Below are 20,658 nucleotides of genomic sequence, written 5' to 3' on the forward strand. Positions count from 1 at the left end.
AAAAGTTTATAATTATATATTGTCCATGTGCCCAGAAAGCAATGGAGGATTCCAGGGAATGGCCTCAGATTACTATGAGCAATGTACCAAGCAAAGCATAAATAATAACAGTTAGTGTTTTTTTTATTAGTGATAATAATCTACAGCATATATTCAACATAGAACCAACTACATTTTTTAGAATATAAATACTGTTGTCTTTTGCATACACACTTACAGGATAATTGATTCTCTATATCAGAAAAGTTAAAAAATTCTTATGCTGATTATGAACTATTAAATCTTATATCATTTCAAAAAATAACCATCTAATTTGCAATAACAACACATCTCTCTCTTCAGGTGCGGTATGGGTCACTAAAATACAAAGTGAAGAAGAGACCGCAGGTGTATTTTTAATCATGTGCGCTTCACGTATCCCAAGACAAATTATGCTAATGTATCAACTTTTTTTCCTAACATTATGTTCAGGATTTACATATTAAAGTAATCCTTTAGATTGTGGCGGTGGTAGGGTTTACTTTTGTTAATTTAAATAATTTTTATTTCTTTAACAATTACTTTTAAATCTTGACTACTAAAGGTAGTTATGCAATACATATATATATCAGAAAGAATAGAAAATTGTGTTAATCTGTTTTCAAATTCATCAACAACATCAAGTGCCTGGGATTTAAGAGGACACACAAACCCAGTATACTTGAAAAAAGTCGTCTTATGGTTCAAGATCCATCGGCCTTTGTGGTATTGTATTGTTTACCTCCATTTATGTTATAGCTATCACATGAGGATAGTCATTAAATAGGCCTCTGATCCAGCAGTGATAGCACAAGGGCATGATGTGAGATAAAGTATGTTTTACATATTCTTTAAAATTTTTACTTTTTTTAAACACTTTATAGTTTTTCCACCATCAACTGAAAGTTTTCAAAACAAATATTTGAAAACCAGGTATCCACATAGCACTTTTATTCCTGACTAGTTTTGCACACTTGAAAATTGTTTACTTTTTTTATGACTGTACATTTTAAGTTTTACTGACACTATCTTTATTATTTGTTGGATTCTGATATGTCAAATTTATGCCTTAAATGATGTCATCTTTTTTCCTGTGGGTTTCATTTGTTAAATTTGCTTGATTTTATTAGTAGAAAAATATAACTAATTGTTCTTATCTCATTTAAAGATAAGAAATTATCTTAATTATTAGTTTTCTGTATTTAGCTGTACATTGTAGTTGAACTCAGCATGTTTTTTATTAACACTGGTTACATTCTCAGATTTTAAAAGTAGTAGCTTTTATGAAATAGAGTCAGAGACCAGTATAGCACTTAGGTTTCTTCTAACTAATGAAAATATCTAGCCAATCCATTCACAAGCTTGGCACTTATATGTGCTTCTGATGAATAAATCTGGCATTAACTAAAATCACTTGAATCACTTCTTTTCTGGCTGATATAATTTCCTGAAGATAGTTGCCAATGCAAAATACAGATGTCATTAATCTCATGTATTAGAAGCTATTAGAATAGATATTAGAAAATATCATTTTTTTAATCCAAGCTATTTTTGAGTTACTGGACTGTAAGGCATTTTTAGCCTGCATTCATAGCTATGCATTATGAACTCCAAGTCAGTATATTTCTGGTGATGGTTTTAGTGATCAGTAATGAAATTTGTACAATTATACTTGTTCAGGTAATTTACTTGAGGATTCTACTTGTTTGTCCAAAAGAAAAAAAGAGATTTGTAAGATCTTTGACTTTTCTACCTTTTAAGAAATGAAGCCAGCTGACAGTGTATATTCCGGACCTCCTCAGAGTGTTGGCAGAGAACAGAATGGTTACTCAGGAGTACCTTAGTATAATTCAGACACTTCTCTTGATACAAGTCTTAAAATATTTTCTAGCCCAATGGTGTGGCTCAGTGGTTGAGCATTGACCCATGAACCAGAAGGTCACGGTTAGATTCCCCACAGGGCACAAATCAGGGTTTCGGGCTTGATCTCAGTAGAGGGCATGTAGGAGACAGCCAATCCATGATTCTCTGTCATCATTGATGTTTCTATCTCTCTCCCTCTCCCTTCCTCTCTCTGAAATCAATAAAAACATTTTTTAAAATATATATTAAAATATGTATTTTTTCTAGATTATCTCACATTCTTGATACATAACACCAAGTAAAAATTCATTCAACGTCTTTTCTCCTAAAGTTTATTTCTATGAGTATTTTCATCTACTTTACCTTGACTAATTTTTAGCCTCTTAGTTTCTGGAAAAACTTTAATTTGTATTCAAAATTCCTATGAATTCTGATGAAAACTCTTGAAAAGAGAGTGTATTTATATTGCATAGTCCTAGACTTATCAGTATAAATGCTACACCTTGCTTTCCTGTGCAAAGGTAGTGTCATCTCAAAGTACCTGACAAGGTCATGTAAAGGACAGTGTATCAAAAACATTATCTATTGGGGCTGATTTGTACCACTTTATCATTTTCAAATATAATTTCATTATTATACCTATTCTTTAGTCATGGTAAACTCGTACTTTTCTAAACTGGAGGAATTATGTATCCCTCTCCACTTCTAGAATCAACACGTTTAATCAAAGACAACACCAGTTTCATAGAGGTAATTAAATCCTTCTGTTTAATTGTGTCTCTTCACACTTACAATGCTTCCTCTGATGTATTTCTACTGTACTGGTTACATCCTTATATACAGTGATGTAATTTTGCTTTCCTGTCATTTCCTTCCTCTCCTTTTCTTAAATGTTGCTTCTTTTCAACTTTTTTTTTTTTTAAGAGAGTAGGAAGGAGGGAGGAGGAGAGAGGGAACGAAATATCAATTTGAGAGAGACACATGGATTGGTTGTCTCCCGCACACAAAGGAACAAACCTACAACCCAGGTACATGCCCTTGATCGGGAATCAAACCCTGCACCTTTCTGTGCTTGGGCCAACACTCTACCGCTGAGCCACACCGGCCAGGGCGCTTTTCTCTTATGTGTTTTAGCATGCCCTTTCCTTTGAACCTTGTATAATAGGCTTATACATTTTAGTTTCTTTTAAGGTTGAGCAGGACAGTTTTGTTTCTCTGCTTATAAGTCTACTGCTTTTAGAAGAGGTAAATTTATCCCTAGACCACAGTGCCTTGTTTTCCCACCACTACCACTTGGTGTGAATGGGCATCACATGCTGCACAAGCCTATTTAGGGCACTATTTTGGTAGCTGTTAAAGTTTATCCAGAAATTGTAGCCATTTTAACATATATGCATTCAACTTGTTCATTAATATTAACTATTTCCAGAGTTTGCTTAGATGTAAGAATTGATTTGTTCTTTAGTTTATTCTATTTTTCTGGTATAAAAAATGAGCCAGAAATAAGCCTACTTGCTAAGTAATTAATTATATAAACCCGCCTACGACCTGCATAAGATTTCCTCCACACACTTCACTATATGTATGTGGATTTGGCTAGAAAATGATACTGCCGGCATTACTAATTATGAATACTTGACTACACAGATTGATGGAACAAAATTATTAAAGTGTTTTCAGGGAACTTAATCCATATGTCACCACCAAAGATTTCTACAGTGTTATAAAGATGTAAATATTCTAAATTTCTGTAAGACAGTGGTTAAACAAATATATTTTCCTTCCTTTTATTTTTTTTCCTTTTGAAATAACAGTTTATGCTTCCGGAATGCTTGAACTGTTGTGTTATTCAAAATAATACAATACTTTCTTATCTTTAATATCAATAATCTGTGTGTTTAATTGTAATAGACTAAATTTTGATTTTGATTTTATCAGGAAAATTAAGGAGTTAATATGTATTAGAAAGCAATTTCCTGTTTTCTCTTATATGGGCTGATTGACTTGCAAGCTAAGTAATTAATTAATTAGTAATTAATAAGTAATTAGTATTTCACTACTATTAATGTAAGCTAGTAGTTAAATCTGGGAAGATCATTGTCAGTATAATACACAGTGTACATTTTTAAATAAACATAATTTAAGAGTAAAGTTTTCTGAAAGGGAAAGACATTTTTTTCTCTGTTTTTTAAAACATAACCTTCTAAGGTATCCTACAGATTTAATGTGTAAGAATTCTTTAAATGTTTACCATGAATTAACATTTTTTTTCTTCTAAAACCTTTTAAATCTATGTACTTTAATAGTTAAGAGAAAGTAGTTTTGTAAACTCTTTGTAAAGGCTACCTTTTAGACCTAATATAGGGGTAATTTTACAAATGTGGTTTTTGAAAACTGTAATATAAAATAAACTTGTTTTATTAGTGACGATTTGGTTTTCTTTCTTGTCAGAGTACATATGTTGGGTTACATGAATTGATTATTATTATGATTTGATTGAAGAATAGACAGCATATGCACACATTTAAGATTATAAATCACAGAGCAAATTATGAAAATCATATACATTCTGGAATGCTCATCCAGGGGATTAAAAGAAACACTGAATTATTAAATTTGGATGTTGGAAAGAGAAGATAGGAAAAAACAATTAGTAAAGAAACCCTAGCCATCAATTTGTATTGGCTAGAAGTCTCAGACATAGAATATAACACAAAATTCAGTTTTACGTATCCTGGGAAGGTTCTGGGGTTCCATCTGTTGTAAAGTCATACGTCTGTTTGCCTCACATTTAAACTTCAGAAGGAAATCCTGTGTTAAAAAGTTCCTTTGTGTTACTTCATTATGGTATATAATGTGTGCTGAAGTATTTCAAATGGAGTTATAGTTTCATTTTTTAAAAAATATATTTTATTGATTTTTTACAGAGAGGAAGGGAGAGGGATAGAGAGTTAGAAACATTGATGAGAGAGAAACATCAATCAGCTGCCTCCTGCACACCCCCTACTGGGGATGTGCCCGCAACCAAGGTACATGCCCTTGACGGGAATCGAACCTGGGACCCTTGAGTCCTCAGGCTGATCTCTATCCACTGAGCCAAACCGGTTAGGGCTGTAGTTTCATTTTTATTAGGAGGTATATCCTTGTGATGATCCAAAGAAGTTAGAAATGTAAATAAGAATTCTAGCCCTGACCAGTTTGGCTCAGTGGATAGGGCATCGGCCTGCGGACTCAAGGGTCCCAGGTTCGATTCCAGTCAAGGGCATGTACCTTGGTTACAGGCACATTCCCAATAGGGGGTGTGCAGGAGGCAGCTGATCGATGTTTCTCTCTCATCGATGTTTCTAACTCTCTATCCCACTCCCTTCCTCTCTGTAAAAAATCAATAAAATAAATTTTTTTTAAAAAATGAATTCTAAAGAGCACATGGATATATGAACTATGACATTTTTTTCCCAGTGGTTTTTTTTTTCTCCCTTTAAAGTGGTTCACTGTTCTTGAGAGATTCATAGAACAAAAATGTCAGAGACTGATTCATTGTTCCCTGAAAAACATTCTGCCCTTTTATCTACCTATCAGTATTCTAGCCTTGAAACAGTCTCCTTATGGTCTGGTTCTGATAATGTTTTTTAAATTGCTTTTTATAAGATAATGCTTCAAATTGAAATTTTAAAGCACAAGATTGATAACTATAAGTATAGGGTACTGAAAGTACAGGATGCTAAAAGACTGCTCAATAAAAGCAGGAAAGTCACATTTACCCTTCGATGGCCTGGCAGTTCCAGACTAAGGACAAGAGGAGGAAGAAAGAAAAAGGAAAGTATGGTGTTTGGCATATGTACAAATCCGATTAGCAACAATTTTCTTTTTCATTCAAAAATATTTCTTGAGCCCGGCCAGTGTGGCTTGGTTGAGCATCAACCCATGAACCAGGAGGTCACCATTTGATTCCTGGTCAGGGTGCATGTCCGGGTTTCCGGCTCTATCCCCAGTAGGGGGCGTGCATGAGGCAGCTAATCAATGATTCTCTCTCATCATTGATGTTCCTATATCTCTCCCCCTCTCCCTTCCTCTCTCTGAAATCAATAAAAACATACTTTTAAAAATATATATTCTTTTAGTGCCTACTGTACATAGTATCTCTGTTATGTTTCTTCACAATGCCTATATCCAAGTAGGATAGCATAACAATTTAAGGAAAATAAGTTTTGCTTTAATAAAAACATCTTTACTTTTACCAGATGTTTGGATTCTTTTAGTATCATTACTGCTGGGATTTCTTTTTGGTTACTGAACAATTTATTTGGTTTCTCTTACAGCACTCTTTTTCCCTTCTTTTAATCCTTGGAGATCTCCTTACCCTCATCTCGTTCTTACATTAATACATTAGTAAGTCCTTTTGGCTCTCTTCAAACTATGTACATTTGACCATTACATTCGCCTCTCCTTCAACTGCCCTATTTTCAGCCATCATCATCTCTCATCTGGAGTACTCGGGGCATTACTTTTTCGTTGTTGTTAGAAGGGTTTTTTGTGGGGGTTTTTAAAACATATTTTAGACAGAGAGAGACAGGAAGGGGGAAAGAAACATCATGTGAGAAAGAAATTGATCTGTTGCCTCCAACACGGGCAATCTGGGTATGTGCCCTGACCAGGAATCAAAGCAGCAACCTTTCGGTGCAACCAACTGAGTCACACCAGCCAGGGCTCAGAGCATTACTTTCACTTAAGGCAGAATTTCTTGAAACCTTACTACATTTTTTGTAGCCTTGCAAATTTTTCAAGGTAACTTTTAACATTTAGTCCCATAGAACTACCACAGTTTCTTATCATTTGTATTTCTTTGGGAACTACAAAAAGAAGGTTGTGAAGAGGAAGGGAGGTAAAACACAGAAACAGAAGGTTTTGTATATCACCCTTGGAAGAGGAGTTTTTCTCTTCCAAGCATTGTTGAATGCTGAAATTTGGAAAAGGAGAAAAAGAAGAGTTGATGAAGCCAGGTTAGAGCTTTTGGCTGAATTATGTGTTTTGACATGATGCTATCTCAGAGTACTGGGAAAAAGTTTCAGATATAGATGGATATTCCCCACCCCCAAACCCCTTTGTAGTGTTAGGCCTAATTTCGGATACTCTAAACTCGTGTGCTACAATAGATCATGGTAGTGCCAAAGTCAACTGTAGGTATCTATATTGGTCAAAATTCTCCAGAGAAATGGCACCAATAAGATATATGTGGGTGTGTGTACAGTAAGTCCTCACTTAACTCCATCAGTAGGTTCTTGATAACTGAGACTTTAAGCAAAATGATGTAGAGCGACACGAATTTTACCATAGGCTAATTGATAGAAACAAGAGTTAAGTTTCTATGGCATATTTCTGGTCACAGAAACCTTACCAAACTTCTAAATAAAGACACAAAACACCTCTAATGTTAAACACTAGAGGCTCGGTACATGAAAATTTGTGCACTGGAGTAGGGGTCCCTCAGACCGACCTGCCCCCTCTCACAGTCCAGGAGCCCTCAGGGGATGTCCTACTGATGGCTTAGATCCGCTCCCCATAGGGAGCGGGCCTAAGCCATAGTCTGGCCTTCCTCTGAGGGAGGCGACCTGGTGGATCAGGGGAAGGTGACGCGCCCCCCCCCCCCCCCCCCCGCTGCAGCCACTGCCGACTGCAGCGGCTGCCTGAGCCTTGGCCCTCGCAGCCACCACAGCTTGCCTGAGCCTTGGGCCCTCCCAGTGGCAGCCGCCATCCACCACCTGCCTGAGACTCAGCCCTCTCAGCCACCGCGGCTTGCCTGAGTCTCAGCCGGGCCCTGGCAGTGGCAGCGGCCATCCGCAGCTTTGTCCGGAAGGACGTCCAGAAGACTCCACTCTAATTAGCAAATTACCCTTATATTAGTATAGATTCAAATAAATGTGAGCTATGCAGACATTTAAGAAAGATTAGTAATAAGTAAAATAAGTCTTTTTCAACCAGCTGATTCCAGTTCCCGTCATAAGTGGCTGCTTCTCCTGGCAGCTCAATGAAAGGTGGGAACCAACCCTGGACAAGAGGCCCATCCAGCACAGGGCACACACACACCCCCACTCACTGGAAAACTTTCACAGGCCAGTTAACCCCACGTGCACCGCTTTGGGAGGTGGGAGGAAACCGGGGTCACTAGAGGAACCCATGCAGACATGGGGAGAACTTGCCAGCTCCACACAGACAGTGGCCTCACCAAGAATCTATTTTTCCCCCCATTAGTTATAGAAACACAATGTTGAAGAAAACATTACTCGAGGACCTGCTATATACAGTCTTGCACTGCTTAATGACATGGATTCATTCTAAGAAATGCCTCCTTAGGCGATTTCATCATTTTGTGAACATCATAGAATGCACATACACAAACCTAGATAGTATAGCCTACTGCACACCTAGACTATATGGTATAGTCCCGTGGTCGGCAAACTGCAGCTCTCAAGCCACATGCGTCTCTTTGGCCCCTTGAGTGTGGTTCTTCCTAAGCCTTAGGAGTACCCTAATTAAGTTAATAACAGTGTACCTACCTATATAATTTAAGTTTAAAAAATTTGGCTCTCAAAAGAAATTTCAATTGTTGTACTGTTGATATTTGGCTCTGTTGACTAACAAGTTTGCTGAACACTACTAGTCCATTGCTCCTAGGCTACAAACCAGTACAGCATGTTACGGTACAAAACAACACGAGACTCAATAGTGACTAACCTGGGACCCAGCCACAATTTGGATTTAGACTCTGCGTCGTTAATTCCATTACACTTGGTTATCTTGGCAATCACAGACTACTTAAGCAGCTAACATAGAAATGATACATGCATTATACAAAAATTTCGGATTATTAGAAGATTAAACAAGTTTTTTTTTAAAGTGGTTTGTAGTTAGTGATAGATTTGGTTTTAAGAGTAGCTTCAGTAAGGAAAGGATGCTTTTAAAATAGGAAAAGTAAAGACCATTTATTATCAATTACTGGTTAAGATAAACAGGTAGAGATGTGAAGAGAGGATGTAGCTTAAACAGGAGGAGTATCCTCTCAGGAAGTGCTTTCCTTCCTTCCTCACCTCCCCACCAGCATTTGCTCCATGACTTCCTGTCTTCAACCACACCTTGTAAACCCTTTTATGTGCTCTGTTGACAACAAGAAGAATTCTCCTGTGTTGTTCCACACTGGGTCATAACTAACAAAAAACACAAAAAAGGGCCAAATGCCTTTTTACACTGGAGATGGACTTCATTGTCTTTTTAAAGTTGAAAGCAAGTACAGTTAGGATATATAGCAGGCTACAGTTTCCACATGTTCTAGGGAAGTGGAACTGGATTATTTATAGTTTACAACATGTGTAAAATTAAAACTCGCAGGGGGCTCCCAGGGAGATAAATTAGACAAAGAAGGGAAGACTTGGGGGACTATTTGGCTATGTCCTGAGACGATGCCTATAAAAAATAATAATACGTTTTTGAATATTTAACATTAAACAATGTACAGAAGAGGCTGTAGTCTTTACCTTGCAGTAACAAATTCTAAAATTAACAAAAGCTTTGAAGGCTGAAGAGGGGGGGGGGAAAATGACAACTTTGTAACCTTAATAGGAAAAAAAGCGTTTCAGAAAAGCAGGGGGAAATAAAATGGTCAGGAAAAAGATGTATCTTCCAAAGTGCAAAGTCAAGTTACAGGAGATCTGGTTGGTATTTGACCCGACAGTCTCAAAGCAAGTTAGACTGCAGCAAGTAATTGCTTCCTCATTTAGATGAGACAATGAGTTCTCTCTGCAAGCTGCTCTCCTCTAAATAGATTGTATGGAGTAATTGAAACAAGTTACACTGGGAAGTGGAGTGACCCATTCCTCAAAGTGTGAGAGCAGAGCTATGGTAACCTCTTGAGCCTGGCCTTCATCCTGTTCCTATTTAGGGAATCCGCAGGGCAGCCAGCGTGAAGTGCAGTCTGCACTTCGCCAGCTTTATTGTTTAGACTCGAAGGGAAGGTCATATGCCCTCTTCGACAGGGAGGTTTATGGGCTCTCTCTAATTAGCAGCACCCTCCACCAGACAGACTGTTGGCCACCTTCCAAGAGCGGGGTTTGGTAGCGGCCACGGATGAAGGAGAAAACAAGGTTATTTACCCTGTGACTGTAATTCTTGGCACAGGTTCTCTCTTTACACTAAGACACGTTTTCCTTTTGTTCCAACTTGCCTTTGGAATACTGAGTAGGGCGTTAAGGGAGGGAAATGCGACTATATATGTAATAGTATAAGCAATCCATATGTTAGCCTCACTTTTAAAAAAAACACACTATTCTAGAGCCTCACGGTTCAACATCCATTTTTGAAAACGGATAACATATTCAGAGCGTTGCTTGCAAATGCAAATGCTCGAGTACAAGCCCACACACAACCTCAGAAAAGGAAGTTTAATTTGCAACATATATAAAGTAACGACAGTTGTACGTTAGGACACTTGGAAATACCAGCGGTAAAGTGTGATTGGGTTTAGCGAATGCAGGAGCGTTAAAAGGGTACTTTTATACTTGGCTTGTCCTGTTCTGTCAGTTCCGTAGGACGGTGGGTGAAGCTGATAGAAATGCTCTTTGGTTGATTCAAACCAGATGCTCCGACTATTTTTGTCCTGTTTGCCCGCGCGGCAGCACTGAAAAAGGCAATACTGCCCCCCTCGGCCGGCCGCCAGCTGCAGGCGCAGGAGCCTCGCCTCCTCCACCTCGGCCATAAAAACCTTTCAAGTCCCCATTATTATTCCAGGCACATTCCAAGGGGGTTGAGTCACAGGGTTCACTTGGCTTTTCTCCCGTCCTGAACTGCCTGTACCGGTTGCAATACGACCTCCAACTTCAAAAAAGGAATCCATAACCGGTCAAAGAGCACTTCAGGGCAAACCCCAAATACAACCACACACGGGGTTTGCTGGCTGCACACGTGGGGTCCCACGGCCAGGACTCGGGCCGCATGGTCAAAACACAGGGGGCTCTTCTGTGGGGAGTCCCGTAGCCCGGCTCTATTTTCCCCGCTGGTTTGGGAGGTTCCTAGGGCTGTTCGGCAGCGGGGCCCGGGCTGGGTTGGAAACTTTTCGTGGGGGCGGCGCGTCCGGGAGCGCTGGGAGGCCAAGGCGGGGTGCCCCGGGGGCTGAGGTTCCGCCGGCGGGGAAGTCAGCTTCCCGGGAAAACTCCCAGCCCCTCCCGCGCGCCCGCTCAGACTCGCCGGCCTCCAGGCCAGGGCGGGGGAGCGCGCACATCTGGCCGCCCAGGAGCCACAGATGGGACGCTCACCCCCGCACCCAGATGTTCGAGGGGCCCGGGGAGTCCAAGAAACCGAGGGCGGGGCTACCGCCGTTGTGGCTCCTCCCTGTAGCCCGGGCTGCGGGGGTCTAGCCTGGGGAGATGGTCCCGGAGCGTGAGATAGGCCAGCCCGCGCGGGTTTGGCGGGGGTGGGAGTGCTGCAGCCAAGCTGGGGCCGGGGGAGGGGTGTTGTGATAGTAGAGCGACGCCAGAGGAGGGGCGGGGAAGCGTGTGCGGAGAGGCGGTTGGGCGCGGGGAGGGGGTTGCTGGACCTGGTCAGTGCCTCGCCTCGCCCCGCCCCGTCGCTGAGTCCGTCCCACCCGTGGGATTTTACAACCCAGGTCCCCAGGAGGTAGTGGAGGAGGGAGGGGCGGGCGGGCACGTTTCCTGCGGGGGAGGGGCGCGCCGATCCTGCGGGGGGAGGGGAGCGGAGGGCGGGATTCCCCCCTCCTCCTCTCCCTCTGCCCAGCGCTAAGGAGCTATGCGCCCGCGCGATCTCTGCGCTTAGTTGGGGCGACAAGGGTCCCGCATCCCGACGAGGCCTTGCTCGCCTTTCCTTCTCTCCTTGCCTGACCCTGAACCGGGAGGGGGAGGAGCAACATGTGCCCTCCAGACTTTCTCCAAAACTGGGGCTGCTCGGAGGAGTCTGCGGAGCGCGGGTGGGCGCGCCCCAGGTTGTTTGCACGCGGGAGTGTGACGTCTGGCTACGCAGCCGTGTTTGCCGTGGAGTCACGGCTGTTCCCTAAGAGCCTGCGTCTCCTGGATGCTTTAATTACAAGTTGACCTTCATCCAAGTTGTCCTTAGAGTTTCATCTAAGCGTGTCAGCACCAGGTCATTACGCAAATGTTTTGTGACAATTTGGAGAACCAGAGGGGGGAAATATCTTTAAAGAAAAAAAAATTAACGACAGGAAATGTTAAAAGACGTTCTCCCCTTTTCATCACATACTCTCCGCCAAAGTAAAATGAGAAACTCTGTTTACAGCTTTCTGCCACTTAAGGGAAATTTCCCCTCGCCCCGTTAGGGGCAACGTGCGTGAATGGGCTCTGGCACCACATTAGCTACCAGCTGGTACTGGACAAACCTTGGTGTTTCCCAAAGACTGCTGGGCTTCACTGAGAACCGTAACAAGAATACAGGGTGTTAAGTGCTCAGCGTTCAAATAATAGCTCTTCTATCGTTATGTCTGTGACCTGTGGCAAGTTACTCTGCTTTTTGGCGCCTGGTGCCTCGGTTTCACCATTCTAAAAATGTAACTGTCCCTATGGCATCGTGTGATATAAGGATCAAGGATTCATGAGATTGTGCAAATCGAGTTCTAAGCCTGGTGCATAGCAAAAGCTCAGTAATCATTATTACTATTAATGGGAGTAACCTCTGTTTGTCACTAACATACAAGTTGTGGGCATGGGCAGGTGGAAAAGGCCGCCTCCAGAGTTCACCGCTTTTAAGAGGATGAGTTTTTCCATCTGTTGAACAGGTAAAACCTGCAACCCTGGTCACATCTCCAAGTCTATAAACCCCGGTAGAGTTTTCAGTCAAATGAGATTAAATTGGATGAAATGATAATGATGCATAGGCTTTCCTCATAATGTAACTTGTTTTTATAAAATGAATTTGACTTCTGGGTTTCCCATTATATACCTCCTCTTCCTTGTTCTGCACATCTCCTTCTCCCTTCGCTAAGTATAGAGGAATCTGATTAGGGCAGCCTCTGTATCAAATGAAAATGTGGGAACTTTGAACTAGTTTAGTTTAGACATAGTTCCAAATATAATTCTGAAAAAAGTCAAGGCTATTGTGTACACAGGGAGCTACTGGAACTTCATTGTGAGTCATATATTCTCCAGGTTCAGTGTCCTCCACTTTAAAGTGTGTGTGTGTGTGTGTGTGTGTGTGTGTGTGTGTGTGTGTGGTGGGGTTAGACTGGCTTTTCCTTCCTTCACTGACACACTTTGGTTTCAAAAGGTTGTTGTAGCCAGGCAATGTTTCCTTTGTATACCAGGGCCTGCAGGGGTAAGAAAGGGACTTTAAGAAGCTTTGGGATTGAGAATGACCATCACTGGGTGATGAGGCTAACGCGGGAACTCAGACCAGTACTGAACCACGCAAGGGTTAGTGGCGTGGACACTTTCTCACAGAGAGAAAATCTGTGTATAACTTTTGACTCTTCAGTCATCCCTCCCCAATGCAGATTCAACCAACCTGCCGCTCGAGGGTTGAAAACAGTATTTTGATCCCTGGTTGGGAAAGAGAAAATACGTCTTTTCATCGGGGGTTGGTTGAATCCATAGAAGCAAACCCGGCTAAGATGAAGTTCCCACTGTATTTATTGAAGAAGAATCTGCATATAAGTGGACCCGTGCTGTTCGAACCGGTGTTGTTCAATTGTCAACTGTATAAAGCAAGGTAAAGTACTTATAACCAGGTAAATGCTAACATATTCTGTGCATACAGTGGATATATTCATCTCATAAGCATTGGTATACATACTTTAAATACATAAGGTACATTTGTGTTTATATATAGCATGTCCAGCATAGATGCTATATACACACAGGTCCCTCCTTTGGGAAGTTTTTCCACCACCTGCAAAAAAGGTAGAACTTTCTTCTTCTGGGCGTGACTGGTCTGACTTTTCTGAAGAGGGGGCTGAAACGGAAGCTGTCCTTGATTTTGATTGGATGAGAGAAGTGTGACCTCTTCTGGGCCTCCTGTCATGTTAACTAGAAAGCTCCCCAAGAAAGAAGGAGTAGGATGGTGGTCCTTGTAGTCTGGACCCTAGTCCCATTTTACCTTAAAATGTCTCCCATGAAATTTCCCCTCATCATCTTCCCTGAGAAATATTTTCCAAACAATAATGCAGCTCCCTCCTTTTCATCACCCAAGATTCCTCTCCCTCATGCTCCACGTCCAATCTATCAGTCACTCCTGTCAACTCTAATTTATAGATGTGGATATAATAGAGATACAGATATGTCACAACTCCACCCACTCATACTACCTTCTACACTAGCAACTGGTCCAAGCATCATTATTTTTTGGCAAACCTACTGCAATAATCTTCTAATTATTCTTCCTGCTTCCACTCCACCCTACATGTCACTCTCCACACAGCAGCCAAAGTTGTCCTTTTAAAAGATAAAAGGACTCCTGTTCAAAATCCTCTAGGAGTCTCCCATCAACACTTGGAATAAAACCCATACTCCTAACTATGGCCCATATGATTTAACGCCTGTCTAATTCTCTCACCTGATCCTCTGTCACTTTCTCCCTTGTTTATTCCTCTTTAGTCACACCAGCCTTCTCGATGTCCTAAAATAGATGTAAAGAAGGCTCTTATTTGGGGTCTTTGCATTTTCTGTTTGCCCTGCCTTCAACCCCGAGATCTTCTCATGGCTTACCTTAATTCATTCAAGTCTCTGCCCAAATGTCACCTCAGAAAGAACCCCTGCTTGTCTTATCTAATATAGATGCATCATGCCCATAGCTATTCTCTAACTAATTTCCCTGATTTATTATCATAGCTCTTATCAAATCTCTTAAAATTTTACTAGATTATTGTCTCACCTCTAGACTATAGGCTCTTTTAGGGTAAGGACTTGGTAGATCTTGTTTAACAAAAGGTCTAGAACAGTGCTTGTCATATAAAAGGCACATCATAAGTAATTGCTAAATGCAAGTGTAAAAAGAGTCTCCACCTGGAAAAGCAATGGGGAAACAAGGTATCCCTTAGTGTAAACCCAAGAAAACTTCATGCTTCCCTAATCTCATGAGCTTATTCCTGATTGGCTCCAGCTCCAAGATGGATATTGGCTATTGGAAAGAAGTTTAATCCTACATGCATATAAATATGTGAATCAAACTACATTCAGTCAGTGGGGGAAGGGAGTAAAAGGAGAGAAATGGAGAGAGAAAAAACAATGTAAATAGCGTGATAATTCTGTTTATCGTTTACTCAGAAAGTGTATGTACTGAAATAAACACGAGATGAGAGACATGAATCTGCTCTCAGTTACTCTCAGTTTGTCTGTGCTCTTCATATTATGATCAATGTGTCACACTGGGTGTTTAAAAATGCTGATAGTCTGAACAGCATGACCCTCAAATGTAAGGCAGTTGGGAAATGAATTTGGATCCTCAATGCACCACAATAGTGTGTGATCCCTTCAGCACCTCAGTTTCCTCTTCTGTGAAACGAGCCAATCATAGTGCCTCCTTCATGGGATGTTATAAGGACTAAATATTTAATATTTGTAAGGTTCTCAGAACAATGTCTGGAACATAATAAACTTTCTGTGAGAGTTTTAAAAAATGTTTTATTATTGATTTTACAGAGAGAAAGGGAGAGAGATAGAGAGCTAGAAATACCCATGAGAGAGAAACATCGATCAGCTGCCTTTTGCATGCCCCATACTGGGGATTCAGCCTGCAACCAAGGTACATGCCCTTGACCATAATTGAACCTGGTATCTTTCAGTCCATGGGCCGACACTCTATCCAGTGAGCCAAATGGGTTTTCCCCTTTCTCAATGATTTTGTAACCTAAGATACTGCTCCACTGTGATTAGCACTGGTGATTTCATTATGGTTTTAGACCAGTGATTTCGGTTTTAGCACCAAGCACAATAACTATTTTACAGCTATTTCTACTCTAGCATCTACGCTTACTAATAAATTCCATTTAGGCCAAAGTATCCCCAACTTTGCAAAACAGAAAATGTCCCTTCAGAGAATCACCCATTCTATAGTCGAATAAAAGATGTTCCTTACTTTTCAGTGTTGTAAGCTTTCCTTGGCCAGCTTTTCTATAACAATATTGTCATTTGGTAGTTGAGTGTCAGTCAGCTCTACAGAAAAATAAATACCAGTGTTTTCCCCAAACCTGTTTGCTAAATCATCCCTGAACCAGGGGAACTGAGCCAGATAATCTCTGGATGGCTCTTTAGCTCTCTTCTTCTGTGGTTTTTGTGAAAATGAAAATAGCTCAGAGATGAGATTTTCAGAACTTAGCACTATGTTAACTGTGCCTGGTTGCTCTGTGAAGCATGGACAATTGAGATGGTTTAAACTCCACTGTACTACTTGGAACAGACTAGGTTCCATCAGAGTCAACAAGAATAGAATCTGTTTAAACTGTAGACAGCCTGTCAGTACCCATCTAGGCTCAACATTTCACTACTCTTTCTAGGGCCTTGACCACTCATTCATACTGTGTCAGAGCCTCTTAAGAAAGAGCTGGAAACCTCCTTGCTAATATTTGTTAAATATCCTTGAATGTACTCTACATATGGTACATTAATAAACATACTCCCTTTATGGTACTCTCATTCATGTATTCATTCATTTAATAAATATTGACTGAGGGCTTCATATGTCCAAGTTATAAACCTAGGAATCATCTTAAACACACCCCTGTCCCTTGCTCCCCACATAATAGATCAGCCACCAAACTGGTGCCAATACTACCTTCTAAATATCCCTTTAATAGTTGTCCTCCTCTCCACTCACTCCCCCTGTCACTACGTTGGTAAAGATGGGCCAAGCCCAGCTGCTGTAGAAAGCAGAGGATGAGGCACTCTATTTAGGAGGTGGGAAGGGAATGAGGCAAGGATAGATGTGACTTAACGAGATGCACTGTGTTACCACAGTGGTCCTGTCGTGCAATGACACAACAAATCACTCAACAAGCATGGGACTTCTCCGAAAGGTTACAAGGAGGAACTACATCTCAGAATCATCCACAACAGAGAGAAAAGAGGAGAAATGTATCTGCTGATGTCTCTCTTGGCTTCATTTTTTTAAAAATAATTTTTTAAAATATATTTTATTGATTTTCTTACAGAGAGGAAGGGAGAGGGACAGAGAGTCAGAAACATTGATGAGAGAGAAACATCGATCACTCCCTACTGGGGATGTGCCCACAACCAAGGTACATGCCCTTGACCGGAATCGAACCTGGGATCCTTCAGTCCGCAGGCCGACGCTCTAGCCACTGAGCCAAACTGGTTAGGGCTCTCTTGGCTTCATTTGCTACTGGTGAAGGTTTATCTCAGAGAGAGCTAAATGCCCCCAAACTTCTCGGTTGTAACATATGGTGGCTTTCAGGAAGGCAGATCTCATGTCCAAAGTGTGGTACCCCATACAACTTCAAAAGTAAAGCAGCAACTTGGCACTGATGAATTTCTGACCTAGAGAGAGAGAAAAGGCGGAGGAGGCATTCAGGGGATCTGAGAAGGTGCATGAAGTTTGTGTCTCAATATAAACGAAGACTTCATAACTTTTCCTTCAGGTTTTTATAACTGCCTATGTGGACTTTGTGCCAACCATTTCCTTTTAATCCATTCTTCATGCTGTACCTAAAGTGATCTTTCAGACTCAAATCTTTCACTAGATCTCCTTAAACTCCCTAATAAGATTCTATCCTTCTGCCATGGCATGTCAGGCTCCACGGTCTCCCCTTGCCTGTTTTTTGGTCTTCTTATTAAAGATAATTTTTACCAATACAATCAGATGGTCATTCCTCTCAAGCTCCTTGTTAGCATTTACTGTTTTTTTTTTCTGACTCAAAAATTAATACGTTCATTATAGAAGACTTGGAAAACACAAAAATACAGAAAAAGCAATAAAAACCAACTATGTTGAGGAGAAAAGTTGTTAACATTTTAGAGTACATTCTAGCTATATTTTTTCTATGTATATATGTGTATTTTTAAAAAATCTCAGAGGCATATTTTAAATGAAAATTGTACATCAAGAATTACTGCATTGAAGTTTATATTTAACCAAAAGTACATGTCAAGACCACCCAAATGGTTCATTTGGATAATATGAACTTTACTACAATTTTTCATTGCTTTGATTTATTTTCTATACTGTTATTTAAATATGCATTAAAATGTATGTTTACATTTCAGAAATATAGCATATTAAAAATTCCTTGGTAACAATAACCTCTTCTCAATATATCTCTCTCTTTTAAATAAAATAGCTTAATAATAAACTTAATAGATAATCTAAAAATCATAAATGCAACTATTAGCTTTTGTTTTACTCTATGGGGAGAGATCATTTAAGGCAATTATAATAAGCTGCTTTCCACATCCTGGCCTACCACTAGATACAAAACATGCCCTATAGTAAGGGCTTGACAAGGTTATTTTATGATTCTATGAAGACAAATATGATTATTTACTCTTTTTATTATCAATAAATTGACATATTGGCATCACAAATTACTACTTTTCCCCAGTTTGTCAAGTATGGACTTTCCATAGCAGTTGACAAATAATAATATGGTCAGGATTTTGAAAGCAAGAGCTGAGAAAGTGATCTTTAAAAATCATTGTCTTTTTATATTGCATCAGCATATCTAAACAAAAATAAAGCTACTAAATAGTGAATGTGTATATATTCACTTAAGTTTAAAAGTAATCAGGTTAAATCCATATAAGTATTATGAAAAGCCTTGCATCAGGGTTCAATCAGAGGAACAGACCCTATGCCATCCTAACTTCTCTGAAAATTATTTTGAACTACCACTTCAGTTAGATAAAACTTTTAGAGTGTAAATAACATAACAAGTAAAATGATGTTAGAAAGGCATTGTTATGATTCTGAATATTAGGACATTTAACTATTTAGTCTTTTTTTTTTATAACAGGAAGTCTTTATTCCTTGAGAAAATATTAACACAATTACAAACAAAAGGCATATTTTGTCTAATGATTTATTAGAGAACCACTTATTTAACTTATTCATTAAATAAGCACTCAAATTGTTTTACTTAATACAATTAGAAAAAAACACTGCATGTTGGCCACAGTTCATTTTATACATTATATTATTCTCTTAGGCCTTCAATTAAATGGTATAAATCATAGAAAGCAAACATGCTTCCTAACATTCTCAACTAATATTCCAATTATATTTAAATGATTCAAAGTGAACATAAGTAATTACTTTTAAAATCTAAGTTTTCACAAGTTTGGTTTTTAAAACAACATAATCTGATTACATCAACCAACAGCTTTATACTTAAACTAAGTTTTTTAGTTATAAAAGCAGATTAAAATTTTTTCGCAGGCTCTTACTAAAAACAAGTTTCTGAAGTACATATGGAATCTAACTTAGTATTCACAAAGACTATCTGAAATTCTACCAACTTTCAGCCCAATGTAAAGTAAAACCATAGTTATGCATAAACAATACAAAATTAGAGCTTACAATGGAAATGTCAACAAGTCATAATTCCTATATCTATAATGAGGGGTTCTGCTAAACTTACCCTGAGATGCAACAGATGGCGAAATTTGATACAGAGTTTCCAGAAAACTAACGCTGTCAGAGCTATAAATAAGGAATACACTGTCTACTAGAACACAGCAAGGCCAGGGCCTCAATGCTGTGGAAAGTGAATAGGATTTGAAGTAATTATCTCTGAAACATAGAACATAAGCAGGCCACAAAGCAAAAAATTCTATGCTTTTAATAATTATTTTCAAAAGAAAAACATTGATTTCTACACTGCAATGGGCAGTGATTTTTTTTTTTTTTAATCTCCCGGACTACTGTGCAATTTTCAAACCCTCTTCCAGACTGGCATTATCTCATCAAGATTCCTCCCGGAAGTCAGACTGTCATATTTTCAGCAGCTTTTCTGTTTTGATGCTCTTGCAGAGTTCTTTCCTCCTCTTCCCACCTCGGGGCTTCTGCCAGCCTGCCCCTTTCCTCAGTGTGCTGTCCTCCCCTGGCTGAGGCTGAGGCTGAGGCTGAGGCAGGGGGAGGACATGCTTAAAATGCCTGCTTTCCACCAGCCGCACGCAGGGCTGGGGAAACGGGGCTCATTTCTGCCGATGCTAGGCCATCACAACTAAGCTACGCAGTGCTATCTTGCAGCTTCCCTCTGCCTAGTCCCAGAGGAGGAGCCACTAGCCCAAAAGTTCTCAGTCTCGCCTGAACCTCCCTGACGGTTCCTACCACCTCCCCACAGAGACCACTCCAAGATGGGTAGTGTGGACACCAGCATCCAACCTCCTCCCCAGTCTCTTCCTTTGGTCTCTCCTTTCCCCTCCTTGAACTGAAACTTTCCCTAAACTTCCTCTTTTTGGCTGTAAGGTGCTGCTCTTACATCATATCCTACTGTGCGGGTGACATTTGTCCTTTCTCTTCCCTGGGGCCATAATGCTAGAATGGCTGGCTACAGAGGAACACAATTTATGGGAGGAATAAAAAAATACACTGGTTCAGTATTTTCTAGATAACCCTCATTATGCTATAGGAAATGATACCCAACGTTGCTGATAACGTTCTTATCTGTGATCTCACTATCGTCATGTTACAATGTGCTGGTCGAGTTCCCAGAGAACAGACTCTAAGACGGAAAGATTCTGGGGGTGAGTGCTCTTAGGAAGGGCATCTGCGAAGGAGTGAAGGAAACCAGACGGGGCAGCGAGAGGTTGAACT

At 40.2% G+C, this 20,658-nt stretch overlaps 1 protein-coding gene across 1 annotated transcript in view; it reads left to right on the top strand.

Moving 5' to 3' along the window:
* Nucleotides 1-4,309, top strand: part of REEP3 (receptor accessory protein 3) — a 42,868-nt gene extending 38,559 nt beyond the window's left edge. The window contains exon 7 of the mRNA XM_023754621.1: nt 343-4,309. Within this exon, the coding sequence (XP_023610389.1) occupies nt 343-399 (57 nt within the window). The 3' untranslated portion in view covers nt 400-4,309. The remainder of the gene's footprint in view (nt 1-342) is intronic.
* The last annotated feature ends 16,349 nt before the right edge of the window (nt 4,310-20,658 follow it).

The sequence above is a fragment of the Myotis lucifugus genome, unplaced genomic scaffold (assembly GCF_000147115.1).
Source record: "Myotis lucifugus unplaced genomic scaffold, Myoluc2.0 scaffold_62, whole genome shotgun sequence".
Classification (NCBI taxonomy): Eukaryota; Metazoa; Chordata; class Mammalia; order Chiroptera; family Vespertilionidae; genus Myotis; species Myotis lucifugus.